We start from the raw sequence: 17,459 nt of genomic DNA, 5'->3' as shown, positions 1-17,459 counted from the left end.
AAAAATATATACATATAGTAGAAATATGAAATAAAACTATAGAGATAATTAATAAAATGCAGTTAAATAGTTAAAAGTCATAGACTGTTCGTGTCCATTTGTTGGGGATGGGGATGATTCCCTGTGTGTGTGTGTGTGTGTGATGGATGGAGGGGGTGAGGGATGGATGGATGGATGGAGGGATGGAGTGAGAGATGGATGGAGGGTAGCCCTGGTCCAGGTTGGTATATTATTCAGGGCTATACCCCGGTATACCGCCCTACTAGGAACCATTCAATGCGCCAGACTTTTTTTCCCTCGGTCTACATTACCCTATCTACAGATAATATTATTTATTTATTCACCGAAATGAAGAGGTTTTTTGAAAGATGAAAGCCTTCTGTCCGAGGTGGCTATAGTTGAAGCCCCCCACCTTTTATATAAAAGCACTTTTTTGCATTTAAATAGCACATATCCACCGATATGCTTCGTGACCCCGACCACGTGATCTGTCTGCACGATAGAGGATGTAGAGAAACAGTATGTGAGTTCACAAGATTAGGGTCGCGAAGCCAGGCTAGTGGATAGCATAATAGCTCCATGAATGGATATCGGAGGATATGTGCTATTTAAGTGCAAAAGGTTGCTTTTTATATTAAAGGTGGGGGCACCTGCAGCTGTACATTACAGCTGTAGCCACCTCGGAGAAAAATATATGGTGCAATGAATGGTACCTGGCAGGGCGGTATACCAGGGTATTATTATTACTATTATTATAGTAACAATATAACAACCTGGACCAGGGCTAGATGGATGGATGAATGCGGTTGAGGGATGGATAAAGGGATGGATAGAGGGATGGACGGAGGGATAGAGCTGAGGAATGGATGTGGGATGATGTGAAGGATGGATGGAGAGATGGAGTTGAGGGATGGATAGAGGGATGGAGTTGAGAGGTGGATAGAGGGATGGAGTTGAGGGGTGGATAGAGGGATGGATAGAGGGGTGGATGGAGGGATGGAGTTGAGGGGTGGATAGAGGGATGGATAGAGGGGTGGATGGAGGGATGGAGTTGAGGGGTGGATAGAGGGATGGATAGAGGGGTGGATGGAGGGATGGATAGAGGGGTGGATGGAGGGATGGATAGAGGGGTGGATGGAGGGATGGAGTTGAGGGGTGGATAGAGGGGTGGATGGAGGGATGGATAGAGGGGTGGATGGAGGGATGGAGTTGAGGGGTGGATGGAGGGATGGAGTTGAGGGGTGGATGGAGGGATGGATAGAGAGATGGATGGAGGGATGGAGTTGAGGGGTGGATGGAGGGATGGATAGAGGGGTGGATGGAGGGATGGATAGAGGGGTGGATAGAGGGATGGATAGAGGGGTGGATGGAGGGATGTATAGAGGGGTGGATGGAGGGATGGAGTTGAGGGGTGGATAGAGGGATGGATAGAGGGGTGGATAGAGGGATGGATAGAGGGGTGGATGGAGGGATGGAGTTGAGGGGTGGATGGAGGGATGGATAGAGGGGTGGATGGAGGGATGGAGTTGAGGGGTGGATGGAGGGATGGAGTTGAGGGGTGGATAGAGGGATGGAGTTGAGGGGTGGATGGAGGGATGGATAGAGGGGTGGATGGAGTTGAGGGGTGGATGGAGGGATAGAGTTGAGGGGTGGATGGAGGGATGAATAGAGGGGTGGATAGAGGGATGGAGTTGAGGGGTGGATGGAGGGATGGATAGAGGGGTGGATGGAGGGATGGAGTTGAGGGGTGGATGGAGGGATGGATAGAGAGGTGGATGGAGGGATGGATAGAGGGGTGGATGGAGGGATGGAGTTGAGGGGTGGATAGAGGGATGGAGTTGAGGGGTGGATGGAGGGATGGATAGAGAGATGGATGGAGGGATGGAGTTGAGGGGTGGATGGAGGGATGGATAGAGGGGTGGATGGAGGGATGGATAGAGGGGTGGATGGAGGGATGGAGTTGAGGGGTGGATGGAGGGATGGATAGAGGGGTGGATGGAGGGATGGAGTTGAGGGGTGGATGGAGGGATGGAGTTGAGGGGTGGATAGTGGGATAGAGTTGAGGGGTGGATGGAGGGATGGATAGAGGGGTGGATGGAGGGATAGATAGAGGGGTGGATGGAGGGATGGAGTTGAGGGGTGGATGGAGGGATGGATAGAGGGGTGGATGGAGGGATGTATAGAGGGGTGGATGGAGGGATGGAGTTGAGGGGTGGATGGAGGGATGGAGTTGAGGGGTGGATGGAGGGATGGATGGAGGGATGGAGTTGAGGGGTGGATAGAGGGATGATAGAGAGGTGGATAGAGGGATGGATAGAGGGGTGGATGGAGGGATGGAGTTGAGGGGTGGATGGAGGGATGGATTGAGGGATGGATGGAGTTGAGGGGTGGATGGAGGGATGGAGTTGAGGGATGGATAGAGGGGTGGATGGAAGGATGGATAGAGGGGTGGATGGAGTTGAGGGTTGAATGAAGGGATTTAGAGCACAGACTGGGTCTGGCAGAAGGTGTGGGCCAGTGGGAGAGTGGAGGGGTCAGAGGGTGAAGCCAACAGGGACAGGTCTGGATCAGCAATAAATGGATGAAAAAAAATGGGAACAATCAAATAAAAAACATAAAAATCCGTAGATAAAGCACTGGGTAAACAAACAGGCAATCATGCAAAGTACGCTTGTCCATTAGTTCTAATTTTACAGCCTTCTAGTAGCATCTGCAGCTTAGTGTGGAAACACATGGGAGGGAGTGGTTCTGTAGCTCTGCGTCATCCGGTGATAGGATCAGATGGAAAATGGACTGTATGCTTTTCAGGATATCCAAAGTAGTAGTAGTGTTTCGACAACCAATCAATTTGAGATGGCCCTTGACTGCACAGATTCGGAATAATAAAGCATAATAAAAAAAGAAAGCATAATAAAAAAAGAAAGCATAATAAATAAAATAAAGCATAATAAAAACAAAGCATAATAAATAAAGCATAATAAATAAAATAAAGCATAGTAAAATAAAGCATAATAAAATAAAGCATAATAAATAAAATAAAGCATAATAAAAATAAAAAAAATCCAACACCAGAGCATGTTTCTCTATAATCTAATCTCATAATTTAAGACACAGCTCAACTTAAAATAATAATAATGCTAGAAATGAGTAAATATGCATTGGCTTCATAGTGGGAAGCCAGAGAAATTACATCTTTCACCACAGGCTCAAATCTTACCTCTTCAAGAAGTACTACCCTGACCCTTCCTCTTAGCACCTTTTGTATTTATATCTTGCTGCTCATGCTGCTCATGCTACTTGACTTAAGCACTAGATTCCACTCTTAATCACTTCTTTAGAAAGGAGATGCACTTTGTCCCACTATTCGCCAGAACTCACAATGACTACCTACAGTACATTAAATGCAATTACTGTGAGTCACTTTGGATAAAAGCATCTGCTAAACGACTGATGTAGTGTAGTGTAGCAGATTGCTAAGCAGGAGGAGGCTTAGCTAATATAAATGGTCCAATCTGTCAAAAGTCATTAAGCTCTCAGGTTTAATCAGACAAGAGTTTTCCATTATGCTCCAAAACATAAACAATCAAGCTGCAGAAGGAAATTACGAACTTGAGCCAGACAAGAGAATGAATACCAGGGGAACAGGACTGCACATCTCTGTGAATATAAGATTTATTTAGTAAAAATCAAAGCTTTTCCTACCATTCACAATATACATTTCATACAAAATTAGCATTCATATCAGGTCACATTGACTTTAGTCTTGAATGCCTTGATGCCATTTCACAGACAGTCATCAGAGGCACATTGCGTGGTCTTAATATAATCAAATATTCAATTGTGTTACATATTAGAACATACTTATTAAACATTACATTAACAATATGCAAAGATATCATAATGATGGATGTGCGTACAAGCTCTCACCCAGCAGCAAAAGTCGCTGCAGTAAATTGCAGCCATGATGTTTACCTTTATACACAGCTTTTCAAGCTCTTTAAAGAGCCGGGCACAGGTCCAACAAAGCCTGAATTTAATCTCACCTGTCATAATCACTTTTCCCCAAATCTCAAGTCATCACAGCAGCAGCTGGTGTCAGAATATGGAAAACAGTTAAACACGCAGCTCTCATTCATCGCCGAATGCTGCTTTAGATGTATGAACCATAACACACCTATGATCAGGATGATAACATGAGAAAAACATTTAGAAAGCTCTCTATGCAAATTACATATGCCTGCAGGTGTTAGATTTGATTTCTGGGGGAGTGGGTTAATTCACGAGGTCTCAAAGTCACTCGCTGAAAAGACAGCAGGAGAAACGAGAGAGAGGGAGGATTAACGGCAGTGGAAGAAAGAGAAGGCAGCAGGTAGCTAGGACAGGAAAAGAGAATGAAGGGGTAGAAAACGGTGTGAGGAGAAGAGAAAGGGCGCTAAACGATAACGTATGGCTAGGCTCCAGTCCCGGAGATCGGGTGCTTCACAGCTTGGCCTTGCCTGGCGTCATCTGGAGGCTCTGCAGCTTCATGGCCATGCCCATGTTCCCAGTGATCTTCAGCTTGCCCTGGAAGAAAGCCTGGACCAGGGGCAAGGCCAGGAGCAGGGCCAGAGGGTGAGGAGGGGGCGAGAGGTTTTGTAACCATTAGTGGAGTAAGGGGGAACAAAATGGTTGTTTTCCTTCCAACTGCAGCCGTTCAGTGTCCATCTAAAGCACTATGAATGTAGGAAAACATTTCAAACGCAACAACAACAGGTGAATGACGTTCTATAGTACGCCCGCAATGGCTTTCTTTTGTACACTCTACAATACATAATATCCAGCCACTTTCAAAACGGCAATTATTTAAGGGTTGGAGAGTGCACTTATTACAAAGAGCACATGGGGGCGGAGCAAATCGAGACCTTGAACAGTCATTCATTTAACATGCCGAGAAAGAGAAAGCGAGTGAGAGACAGGCAGCATACGGCTATAAAGAGCAGGCTGTATAGCGTGACTCCAAACACTGTAGCTATACTATATATCAAGGTTATTATAGTTAACGAAAACTAACTAAAAAACTAAAACTAGGTGTGAAAAAACATTTTAGTTAACTGAAATAAAAATAAAAACTAGACTTTACAAAAAAACGATAACTAACTAAAACTGTATTGTGTGTTTACAAAACTAACTAAAATAAACTAAAATTATTGCGAAAATGTCCTTAGTTTTAGTCTTTTTCATTTCATACATAAGCCTAGTATTTTGGGTGGATATGAAATCTATCCTCCATTTTTTTTTAGCTGTGCCCCTGCGCAGAATTAACCTGACGTGCTCCAGATGGTTTGTTTCACACGGAGTGAAACATGAGCTTGTGAGATCAGGATGGTCTCACGAGGCTAGCGCAAAAGAAAGAAAAACTAAAACTAATACTGAAACTAATAAAAACTAAACTAAAACTAAGCATTTTCAAAAAATAAAAACTAAACTAAACTAGCAAACCTGCTTTAAAACCAATCAAAACTAAACTGAAATTGAAAACAAAAAGTTAAAACGATATAAAAATAAAAACTAATGAAAAAAGCAAAACTATTATAACCTTACTGTATATACAATATTTCATCTGGGGGAGTTATTTCTGAGAACAGCCTATTGGTTACATTGTGCCAGACAAGAACAACCGAGCACAGATAAGTAGCTGAAATGGCATTTCCCAGGTCTCGGGTCTACTCAGAGACGTTTAGGGATGGTCAGTGAGGTTAACGTGTTTGTGCTGCTGCTCTATAGGCTCACCGTTTGTGGGTTCATCTTGCCCGTCATCAACGCCAGCAGATCCTCATCCCCCATGGAAATGGTGCAGTCCGCCTTCTTATCTAACAACACAACGGGACACAATTACTCAATTATTCTAGCAGCAGCAGCAGTAGTAGGAATATTACTACTAGTAGTAGTAGTAGCAGTAGTAGGAATATTACTACTAGTAGTAGTAGTAGCAGTAGTAGGAATATTACTACTAGTAGTAGTAGTAGTAGGAATATTACTACTAGTAGTAGTAGTAGCAGTAGTAGGAATATTACTACTAGTAGTAGTAGTAGCAGTAGTAGTAGCACGGTAGTAGAACTTTATCCCCGGGGGGAATTTGTACAGTGGTAGTTTTACATTCACTGTTCATGCCTTCTTCCCTTGTTGCAACTGTATGGCAGTTTACCTTCTCTTATGCCCATGTGGGCTACAATATATCCGTAAAGCTAACATATGTCAAAAGACGCATTACGGAAGACAAGAGTGCTATATGGAGGAATTATATTAAATCACCCGTTGCTAGGCATTTCCATGAAACCGGTCCGTGTCAGCACTCTCATTCTGTGTAATAAATGAGGTCTCTCAAACAAGCAGAGAGGGTGATATTGAAGAGAGACTCCTTCAGCCTAAATGCAAATTGATTTTTTTATATGAAGACACTACATCCAGATGGGCTCAATGAAGATCTGTCTCTCTCATGCTTCTTATAACTTGTTTCTCTCTCTCTCTCCCTCTCATCACTATGTCACTTCTGTCTACTTCATGTTAATGCTCATGGACTAATTGTCCTGATAGTTTACTTGTGCCAGCCTCTCTCCTATTGGCTTATTGGTTGATTTTCCATTCATAGCCAACAGTATGCAGCTGGTATTAAGGCTGACGATGGTTTGAACGACCAAAAAGCCTTTTAAGCTTCTTATACAGACAGAGCCAGAGACACAAACAGTAAAGGGTACTTGTCCAGGCAGCCCTAATGGAGTTTTTGGTCATTACCCACACAGGACTAAAAGTCTCAATCTTAAGCAGCTAAAAGCTGATATGTCTAGAGTCCTCTGTTTGTTTGTTTGTGTGTGTTTGTGTATGTGCTGCTTGTGGTCTTTAATACAAATTGAGTTCGATTTCCTGCTCTTAAAAGACAAACCATCCACGTGTTGCTCGCGTTCGGCAGCAGGAGGTCTCCTCCGGCGTCTATTTGTTATGACATTAATCGAACTATCCGCCTTGATCAGTCTTCACCCCTGGCAAAGCCATCAGCATGCAACAAACACAGGCTGTCAAAACACAGGCTGGCCCCTCAGAGTGCACTGTCACACACCTGCGTCGTTGCTAACGGAGCCTTGGCCATTCTTCACGTCAACAACCCACACAGCCTCCTTCCCCTCCGGGCCATCCTTCACCTTGAATGCAAACACGCCTCCAATCTTCTTGACGATTTTCTCGCCTTCCTGCGGGGACCGAAGCACAGATGAACGGTAATACTTTTGAGCTTTGTTAGTCGCTCAAGGTTGACCCATTATTTCACAATAGATAGCAAAAAGGCCAGTGTGGTTCTTTTTTAGCTGCGTGTTGCCCATCCTATCCTGTCACTATCCTCTCATAGTATTATCTGTTTGGCATCACTGCCTTACTGTTGTGTTGTTGACAGTCAGTGTCTCTCTTGCTGTGATTGAAAGTTGAAGTTTATAGGTGCAGGATGCCGTTTGTGATTTCCTGTTAGACTTATGAAAATTTTTGAAAGATTTTGAAAAAATATAACTGACAAAATCCCCGCCCCAAACAAATGACACTAGGCAGTTTGACAGGCAGGTAAGCCATCCAATCATTTCAAGTTGGCAACTAGGGATGTTAATAGTTAATCGACTATCGATTAATTGCCGATAAGAATTTACTTGAGTAAGATTTGGTTACTCGATTAATTGCTTGTTAATGGAACAGAACTTTTTTGGGGGGGAACGAACGTTATCAACGGGAGTTGCGTGAAATGTAATCATGATTTAAGGTCTGCCCCGCCATGTAGTGAAGGCTAATTGGGATGCTGGGAAATTTCAACGACACAGCGGAAGACGACAACAAAATGAAGCGAGCAAAGCGCAGTCCGGCGCAGGACGTTCTTATCAATTAATATACTATTGTTTGTTAAAGGGCAATGCTCGTTTTTGATCGCGCTACGATCGTTGTTGGTGCCGAGAATATTGTCGTCGTCATTCGTCAGCAACAATCCGATCGTAGCGCAGAGAATGTGAGCCGGAGAATAGCCAGTCTGCGCGCTGGCCTGTGCGCATGCGTGCTGGAGCAAGCGTGCTGGAGCAAGTGGGGAAAGGCGTGTAAAGATCATATTACAGAGGCTAAAGACCCCGTATTTGAAAACCACTACAATGCCTCGCGTTGAGGAATCTCAACTGTCGATTCATCCAATCTGATTGATGAAAACAACCGTTTAGCGGCCGAAAATAGATTTTGAGAAACTGCATTCTCGGTGCCCCGATCACCGTGATTACATGGATATACTGGCTCGCGCTGGATTTTAAATTTCTTCTACAGGCCTCCGAACTGCACCAAAGTGATCTCGGTGAGTCAAACTTCTTATAATATGTCGTAAATAAGGTCCAGGTTGTCAAAAACGAGCATTGCCCTTTAAGGTTAGCAGTTATCGATTAATGAAATTCTTTGAAATCTGCAACCCTATTGGCAACTGAAAATGATTGGACGTATTTATTACAGCCCTACGACTTCCACAGATTACGGATTTATTTATTTTTAGTGTCAGAGAACTTTATTTATTGATTGCTGTCGGGATGTAATGAGAATTGCAAAAAATATATATTTTTAAAGTGCTTCTGAGCCAAACAGCATACTGTACCTGTAAGTCGTTATGGCTGCTATTGGGACGTGTATCATTTTATGCTTTTATGCCTAGTTTGTTCTCACATTTTCCCCTCCCCATCCATCAAAGCCTCTCGCCAGGTCATCATGATTTCTTAATCTAAGAATTTCTAAAGAGGACGTTTTTAATCGACCTGCCAGTCAATAAATAAATGTAAAGATATAGGCAATATGAAAATATTTGGATTCATAATGCATCAAGACGCCTGCACAGGGCCGGACTGGGTGAATATGTCAGGCCACGAGCTGACGTGGTGAGATGGAACACTTTTTTCCGCACGATTTTTTGACCGGGGGGGGGGGAAGACAGGCCATTCACCGCGTGCCAGGCCAGTTGGCGCGCCAGGCCACCGGGAAAACTCCTGGTGCTCCCGATGGCCAGTCCGCCCCTGCGCCTGCAGCTAAAACCGATAGCCAAGATCATTCCACTTACAGGTAGTCCACATCATCCTGGTGGGAGGATGGCAAAGAGCATGTTTTCTTCAAGGGTGCCTTGAACAATCTAAAACCTTGGCGGAGAGGAGGGAGTACGACTAGATTTAAAAAAACATTTTATTAATTTTTTACCTCCTGCAGTTTCTTCTCGATCTCCTGGAAAACAGCGTAGGCCTTGAAGCCCTCCAGGTCGCCGGTGGCGCTGGTGGGAACCGCTGACACCTGGGACCTGGCGCGCACACGCACACGCACACACACACACACAGACACACAAGTTCCAGCTGGCTAGCTACAACTAGCAGTCAGAGGCCTAGATTTGGGGTCCATGTTAAGACTTAACCCTAGATCTGGACAAAAAAAATATTCAAATCAAGATCAAGGTGTAGATTTGGGTCCAAGGGAAATCTGTGTGTCTGGGACATTGTCTCAATATAATCAAGGTTCTGAGTCGTTATTATGATTGTTCCTTTATGTAGGTTGAATGTGCCGTCCGCCATTTTCAGGGCCATGTAGCGTGAAAGTACAGACTGAGTGTAATATTCAACCTATACAGGGAAACAACTCTGTAAACAATAGCCTGTGATTACGGTCAAACTATAGGCATCAAAACCCCAGCTTTCTTTTTTTCCCCCTCTCCCCCCCCCCCCCCCCCCCAAGTTGATTCAAGTTCTGCTGTAATATATGTATTTATATACAGTAGCACTTTTACAGAAGCTCACTTTGTCGTTACCCACACAGGACTACAGGAGAAGCTAAAACATTACATAAGACTCACAGACACACTCACGGACACAAACAGAAGATTCAAAACTAAAGTTCACTAGCACTGCCGTTTAGAAAGCAGTGCTGTGGTCTTCAGCGGGAGCTGGACAAGGTGTGATCCGCCAGCAGTAGTCAGTCAGCTGTTCGGTGCTCACCTGGCATCCTGAGGGAACCCCATCCTGTAGAGAGCAACCACCACGGCCCCTCCGAGGCCGATGTTGTGCTGCAGGGCGACCTTTGCCCCCGCTACCTGCCTCTTCTCAGCCTGCCCGCGCAGCTGCCAGCACAGCTCAGCACACTGGGCCAGACCTGAGCAATCAAACACAGAGATAGAGAGAAGAGATAAGCGCACTGTGGGACAAGAGAAATCTCACAGCTAGTGAAGTGAGGAGATTGAAACACACACACACACACACACACACACACAGCCATGCAACCAACACTATAGTAGCTGCAATCAAGAATACATCAAGCCAATCTTCCCAGAACAGTGTGAGCCTGCTGTACCTGCATACTCTGCCTTCTCACATCTGCATATTTCCAATCAAACATGTGAACACAAATTTGTATACAAACAAATTCAAATTGGACAAGTACATGCATGCACAGAAGCTAACCCAAGTACATCATTAAAGACAACCCTTGAGGGCTCTTGCTGGATTGTTGACGCTGATCGAGCAGATAGACCACAAGCATCAGCACTGAAGTCCATCAGTATGGCTGTCTACAAACAAGCATGGCCTGACACGCCTTCCAATGGGAAGTCTGCTGATCACCTTTCGCCATCTAGATTAGAACTGACCAAATACACAGAGGATATGGAATACATCTCTTCACTTCATTCCCGCCCACTCTGGACATGCTGAAACGGGCGACAACTTAACACCCCTCCTTAATCTAGCCAGATCCCAAGCTCCTGTGTTAGCGTCAAAGCTAAGCATTTGATCCAATTTCCTTACTGGGTTTTAGCATTTCCCCCCATTACCCAGATGAGATAAAGGAATTAAGGGTTCATGGTGCATCTCTGCTTCCACTAGCAGTATCCTCCCAACCTGGGGGCTACCGTGACAAAAACCTGGACGTCAAACAGATTAGTTTGTCGTTCTGCTTCTTGTGATCGTATCATGTCTCTCGCCCATACAAACCAAGCCTCTGGACAAAGACCAACAATAAAAGCCAGCTGAGGACCGTACGATTTCCCCTTTATCTGCACTCACCGTAAAGGGCGCACTGTTGCAGCGGTGGAAGCAGCAGCCACCAAAGGATTCAAGTAAATGTCAGAACATTACGTTTCAACACTACAATTCACCACTGGGGTGGTATATTGGTGTCAGCCAGGTCAGTCAAGCTGCTATGAGGATCTCTCCTCTCACTGTGTCACCATATTACAGTTAGGATTAGGAGCAAGATCAGGGAGGGGAGAGGGGGGGTAGAGTGATGGAGGGGAGAGAAGCGAGTCGAGAAATGAGAAATGACATGCGGAACAGAGGGGTGACAGGAATAAAGAGAGTGAATGAGAGACAAGAGAGAAAAACAAGATGATAAAGTGACCAGCTGTTTGATAGCACAAAACGGTAGCCATAACAGACTATATTGTAAATTGTATATTGTTTTATATTGTACTGTATTTTATATCGCTATTGTGTATGGTGTACTGTAGTGTTCTGTTGCGTGCTGTGCAGTGTTTGTTGAATGAATGAAAACTTTTATTTAAAATGGACATCACAGCTACATTGGACCAGTCACAGTGGACTGTTTGTATATTACAGTTATGGGTTTTAGTATGGTTTGTGAGGTTTGTGACCATGATGTAATACAGTAAGACAAGTGGGAAAGAAGTGTTGCTCTGCACATGTACAGCACTTTGGTCAACCTTGTTGTTGTTTTAAATGTGCTCTATAAATAAAAGTTGCGTTGAGTTGAAGCCATCCAACCATGGCCTGTCTGCCACACGCACGCCAGGGCTTAGCTGAGAAACAGTAGCCATTCCCGCGGGACAGGTGCCCCCTGGTGGCCATTAGAAATACACAAGGCAAATCTACCAAGAACTGAATTTCTGGTCGGCAGTAATCAAAATGGGGACTTGAAGGCTTCCTCTGGGATGATGTTGCACTGAAAACACCCTTATCACTGGATTCAATTGCAATTTGTAATATACTGTACTTCCAGGTCATGTATAATAACCCCAGAGACTACAAAGCCATGTAAGGGTATGGCCGAGCAGGGTCAGCTGGGGGTCGGGGTCATGGGGTCAATAACGGCAGCCGGGTTGGCAGTCTAGGTGTACCTGTGGCTCCCAGAGGATGTCCTTTAGAGATGAGCCCTCCACTGGGGTTGATCACCCACTTGCCCCCGTAGGTGTTGTCTCCTCTGTCGATCAGCTCTCCAGCCTGACCTGGAGCACACACAGGGACAGGGAACACAAACATGAGTCATACTTGACAATAGGGATGCACCGATTGCAAAATTCCGATGACGATGTTTAAAATAACAATCCGGCCCATGGCCGATGCCGATGGCTGATGTTTATTTTATTTTATTTGTATTCCCCCTTTTGTGCCAGGGAAACAAAGAAATGAAGTGTTTGGTTCCAAAACGGCAATTTTTATTTCACTTTAATTTGAAAGCAAACTACACGTGCGTTTGCGGCGTTACGTCACGGATCTTCACCAAATCTGCAGCTGGGTAGTCTACGTTTTGCAACAAAAAAAGCTGTAATTGTTGCGACATAACATCGGCCACTACCATCGGTGAATGTAATTTTATTTGCCGATGGGCCGATAGCAGTCAACAAGGCCAACATCGGCCGATGGCGATGTTCGGCCGAAGCATCTGTGCCTCCCTACTTGACAATGTAATATAGAAGTGTAATACGCTGGATATTTTCTAACGAACACAACTTCAGTCCTACTGTGCTGGCGCCAGAGTTCTCTGCAGGCCGCTCCCAATCTTGGTACTCACCCTCGGAACACAGCCCCAGTGCCTCGTACGTGATCAGCTCATTGGCCGAGAAGCAGTCGTGCAGCTCAATGACACTGACGTCGCTGGGCTTCAAGCCGGTGGTCTTGAAGCACTTCTCAGCTGCCAGTTTGGTCATGTCATACCCTACCTGGGGAAACAGACCAAAAGCTTGTTAGCGACGCAGTAACGGTCCCCTGCTTCCAAGTCCGGTGTGAAAATAAATAATAAACTCTCTAGAGGTCTTTCCTGATCTGTAACAAGTTCTCCGACTAGGTCACATGACACCAGGTCTGGTTTCTCACCATCTTCATGCAGCTGTTCTCTTCAAACGAGCTGGAGAGGTCAGTCACCATCTCCTGGGCCAGGATCTCCACCGCTTGGCCCTCCAGCCCATGGCTTCTTACAAAGTCCTCGCTGGCCAGGACCGCTGCCGCAGCACCATCTGACGTAGGGCTGAGAGAGGACCACCAGGGGCCATCAGTTAGGCTGTGTGTCCACCAACGAGCTGTATGTAGCTGAACAGCGCCAAGCTTACAGCTGCGTAGAGCACACTAGAGCCGGAGTTTAGAGCTGGCTAGGCTACCGATGTTTTACAGCTACGTTAGCAACGAGTGTCGTGTTTTTGCAGACTGCAGATTAACTAGCCAAGTTAAGATAGCTAGCTAATGTTAGCTAGTGCTAACGTTCGCTGTATCTGAGGTTTGGCCAAAAACTGACCGTTGTCATTGTCAGAACAGCCGTTTACAGCCTGCGCTCTAGCCCAAAAGGTTACACTTTTTTCACCTGCAAAAAAAGCCTAGAGCTCATGGCGCTGTAGCGCTAAAAAGCGCTTGGAACACAGCTCTCGTCTCTATAGCGCCCTAGAGCTCATTACCCATTGTAAACAACGAGAAAACAGCTCTAAAATACAGCTCTCTGGTGGACACGCACCCTTAAGACTGAGAAACGACTCATCGAGCTCTTTAGGTCCCTTACCAGCACTGGAGGAGAGTAAGAAACTCAAACACCTTCCTAGAATTAATGACCTGGTCCAAACTATACTCGTCTCGGAACTGGGAGTACCTGTTCAAATCCAAACAGAGACACACACACAAACAGGATGTACCCAATCAAAACAGGCATAATCAAATGCAGTGTTCACTGTGTAGAAGTAGACAGATTTCTGGTGGCTTTGTTGAAATGCGTCAATGAGTCATTCTTACGGGTTGTTGGTGGAATGCTTGTGGTTCTTCCATGCGATCTTGGCAAAGTGCTCTACTTTAGTGCCTAGAAGAGAACCCAATATCAACGTGATGCACCAAATGATGTGTGTGGTTTACTTTGGTGCATCATCTACATTGAAGATTTTACAATAACATTTCTTCCACCCTGCATCTTACCATACGGTACTTTTCCATCTTTTTAGTAATCCGGGTTTTGTCATTTTATATGGGGGTATGTTTGTTTATAGAGTGATTAAGCTACTAGATAGGCAGGGTTATCATACCAAAATATAAACTAGAGACATGTAGGAAGACCAAAATACCAACATTTTTCAGTCACCTTGGGTGGTACCAATGTGAAAATATCAGTATTGGCCCCTGGACTATGTGGGATCCAGCGGCCATATTCGGACCTGGCAAGACCAGGGCGCAAACCCCGGTCCCCGGTGGGCAGCTGCACCGGAACCCAATGCTTAGACCGCTACACCACCGCAGACGCCGTACCTCTCCACCTTACCATATTTCTCCATGTGCTCTCTGCCAGCGTTGCCAAACATCTGAGGAGCCGCTGGGGCTGCAACCATCCCGTAGCGGTTGATCATCACCTCCATGTGCTTGTCCATGGGGTTGGTCCTGTCCATGTACTACAGAGCACAAGTCAACATCACCAGAAACCATGGTGAGACTATAGCTATACACTGTTCATGTGCTCTAAGATCAATAATATGACAAGCCATTGTTGTCCTTCAATAATGAGCATCTCAAGAGCTCATGTCATACCTTTGAGGACAAGGAGCCCCTCTCCATCTTCTCAAACCCAAGGGCTAGAACACAGTCAGCCAGACCTGCAAAGCCAGTCAAACACAATACATCAAACTGAGCAGATAAGTGCCTGTCTGGCCTACACATGATCCGCACTGAACTATTAGGCATACTGTAGGCTTGTGGTTTCATCTTTTCCAATGGATTGCCTATAGGCCATCTAGGCCTAGGTATCACCAGCTTGCCTAAAATGTCTTAACAGGCGAGGTCTCCCAAGGGTCAAGCTCAAACGCCGGGTTCCCACTGGATTAGGAAGCGCCGCAAAGCGTCAATTCTCATGCGAGCAGCAGCCTGGCTGTTCAAAGCAGAAGTGCATTTCTCTGCACCGCTCACCAAGCGATTCCGTTTCTCTGCACTTCGTTCACACACGTTCGTTCTCGGCTCGGTGAGGCCAGGCTAGAAAAAAATAGACCAGACGCCCAAACTCTGGCTGCAGTGTGGACGCAGCAGGTGTGAACAGTCAAACTGGTTAACATGGGCGCCGAAAGGAAACAGGCCGCGCTTCCACATCCAGTCTGAAGCCGGCGTAATGGTTCTCACATAGACAATAACAGTAAGCAATAAATTTAAAAACAATGATTAAACCAGTATAAGTAGTAGAATACAAAATGTAAAACTACAACAACTATTAATACAACAAATGTGTGGAAATAGCAAGATAATATTTAATATTTAATTAGCAGCAGGGGGATCCCAGCTTACAATCCCCCATGTCCCCTTACTGCCTTACAGGTGATATCAATGTGTGTCCCACACTCACCTCCCTGCACTAGCTGGCGTGCCATGAAGAGAGCGGTGGAGCCCGTGGAGCAGTTGTTGTTGACGTTGACAATGGGGATGCCAGACAGACCCAGGCCATGGTAGATGGCCCTCTGGCCACAGGTGGAGTCCCCTGGGGAAGGAGACAAAATGGAGGTTTACCATCAATGCCTGACAAACACGCAAGATCGACCGCCAGCGCCTGAGAAACAGGCTAGATCATGAGCAATTACGGTAAATATAGCCTAGTTGTATCTTACCATACACATAGCCTACACAGGCTTGCTCTATGGCTGAGTAGGGGATCCCAGCATCTGCTAAAGCCTTCTGACCTGTGAAAGTAAAGTACGATAAGCTGTAACTAGCCAATAACAGAATGACACAAAATGAATCAATGTGTTGATGTGAGGGGTAGACTGGATTCAGGGCTCACATTTACATCTATGTAAAGGGCTCAGCAATATTAAATTTGTACATATATGTTAAGGGCTCAGTGATGTTCCATGTTATGAGCCCTGAATCAGGTCTCGATTCTATACAGGTCTATGCTGACTGAATGTATGTACATACATATATTATTCTATACTGTACAGTTACTGTGCATTAATGAGAGGGGTCAATAAAGTAAGTAAGTCTGTCTATCTTTCTATCTATATATCTATTTAGGAAAGGCCCTGCTGACGTTATCCATACATTACAAGTACTAATAGACAAACACCTGCTTCCTTGGCCATATCTGGGTAGTCAAAGTCCTCCAGTCCAGGCTTCTCAAACTAAAGACAGAGAGCAGAGAGAAGACACTGTTGGACTAAAGTGACAGTACTAGTACAGTATGATTTGTATGAATTCACACAGTGGCAGAGGAGAAATGCAAGCACATCTAAGAATGGAAAGTAACAGCTCGACCTAAAAATATATAAGCGAAAAAGGTCCGCTGTGGTTCACACAGTGACCATGAAGTTTGGACTAAGATTAGCCTGTATATGTATGCCGCTACGTTTTGAAGTTAAGTTAACCAGCCGGGTCGCGAGATTACTTTTCGCAACTCAGTTTAGCAAGAACACCATCGAGTTTAGGGTTAAGGTTAGGGTCAGGTTTAGGGTTAGGGTCTTCCTTAACCCTAAACTCAATGGTGTTATCGCCAGTGAATGACAGATAAAGTTAGCTTTCACCAACACATTCACACTCCAGCCCGAGAAAGCTAACGTTAGTGGGCACATATCACAACAAATGCATATCGAGTCTGGGATTACATGTTAAATAGCTAGTTGATGCCAGGTACCAAGCTAGCAAGCACACAAACTATCTGGGTTGCTAGCTAGCTATAAATCCACTCGTGTACGATATTAAAGACACATACCTTTGTCATTCCCACTCCAATGACAAAGACTCTGTTTCTTTGAGGTGCCATATTGCTGTTCTTTAATAGCAGGTTACACAAAATGAGTGACAACGCATAAACCGCTTGCGCTACCTTTGCTCACACATATCCCACAATGCATTTCTCAGTAGTTGAAAGTTCATGTCACCCGTTACAGCATTCCGTACCCGGTGTTGTGCAGAGAATTTGCTTGTTGTCTTGTAGGCATATAGGGGGACTGTGAATCATTCCTTTCTTATCGGAAACATTCAAAACTAGTGTAGTCAACTCCAGGGTATCATAGTGCCTTTGCATACATAGAAATAGGCTTATCGTATAAAGGCTTGTCCAATGAGCTTGATTGACCTACTGCTGAATTTACCACTGGCGGATTTTCATTTGCCCCAAAGAAGTTGTATCCACTGGTTTGGCCGGAAGATAGTTACATTTTGCAGAAGCTTTAACAGGACATACATGGCACGCATCTTACCAGATGG

The 17,459-nt window shown here is 45.1% G+C and overlaps 1 protein-coding gene across 1 annotated transcript; it reads right to left on the bottom strand.

Annotated features, from left to right (window-relative positions):
• Positions 1-3,656: 3,656 nt before the first annotated feature.
• Positions 3,657-17,097, bottom strand: scp2a (sterol carrier protein 2a). The gene is made up of 16 exons (XM_084458455.1): positions 16,963-17,097; positions 16,321-16,375; positions 15,863-15,934; positions 15,604-15,735; positions 14,802-14,866; positions 14,539-14,665; positions 14,022-14,085; positions 13,795-13,881; positions 13,122-13,272; positions 12,820-12,967; positions 12,146-12,253; positions 10,014-10,167; positions 9,229-9,325; positions 7,094-7,223; positions 5,770-5,849; positions 3,657-4,575 (listed from the first exon to the last, which is right to left on the bottom strand). The coding sequence occupies exons 1-16, from the start codon at positions 17,011-17,013 to the stop codon at positions 4,480-4,482; spliced, it is 1,617 nt and encodes a 538-aa protein (XP_084314581.1). The 5' UTR covers positions 17,014-17,097; the 3' UTR covers positions 3,657-4,479.
• Positions 17,098-17,459: the final 362 nt, after the last annotated feature.

This window comes from Borostomias antarcticus (assembly GCF_949987555.1).
Source record: "Borostomias antarcticus genome assembly, chromosome: 24".
NCBI lineage: Eukaryota > Metazoa > Chordata > Actinopteri > Stomiiformes > Stomiidae > Borostomias > Borostomias antarcticus.
This window is presented reverse-complemented; position numbering and strand designations above follow the sequence as displayed.

Bases quoted from the DNA above. Each gene is read 5' to 3' on its own strand.
- scp2a (XM_084458455.1), bottom strand. From the start codon at position 17,013: ATGGCACCTCAAAGAAACAGAGTCTTTGTCATTGGAGTGGGAATGACA. The intron at 16,376-16,962 runs GTATGTGTCTTT...CTCTGTCTTTAG, and splicing joins TTGGAGTGGGAATGACAAAG to TTTGAGAAGCCTGGACTGGA. The intron at 14,086-14,538 runs GTAAGGTGGAGA...GTTCTCTTCTAG, and splicing joins AGAGCACATGGAGAAATATG to GCACTAAAGTAGAGCACTTT.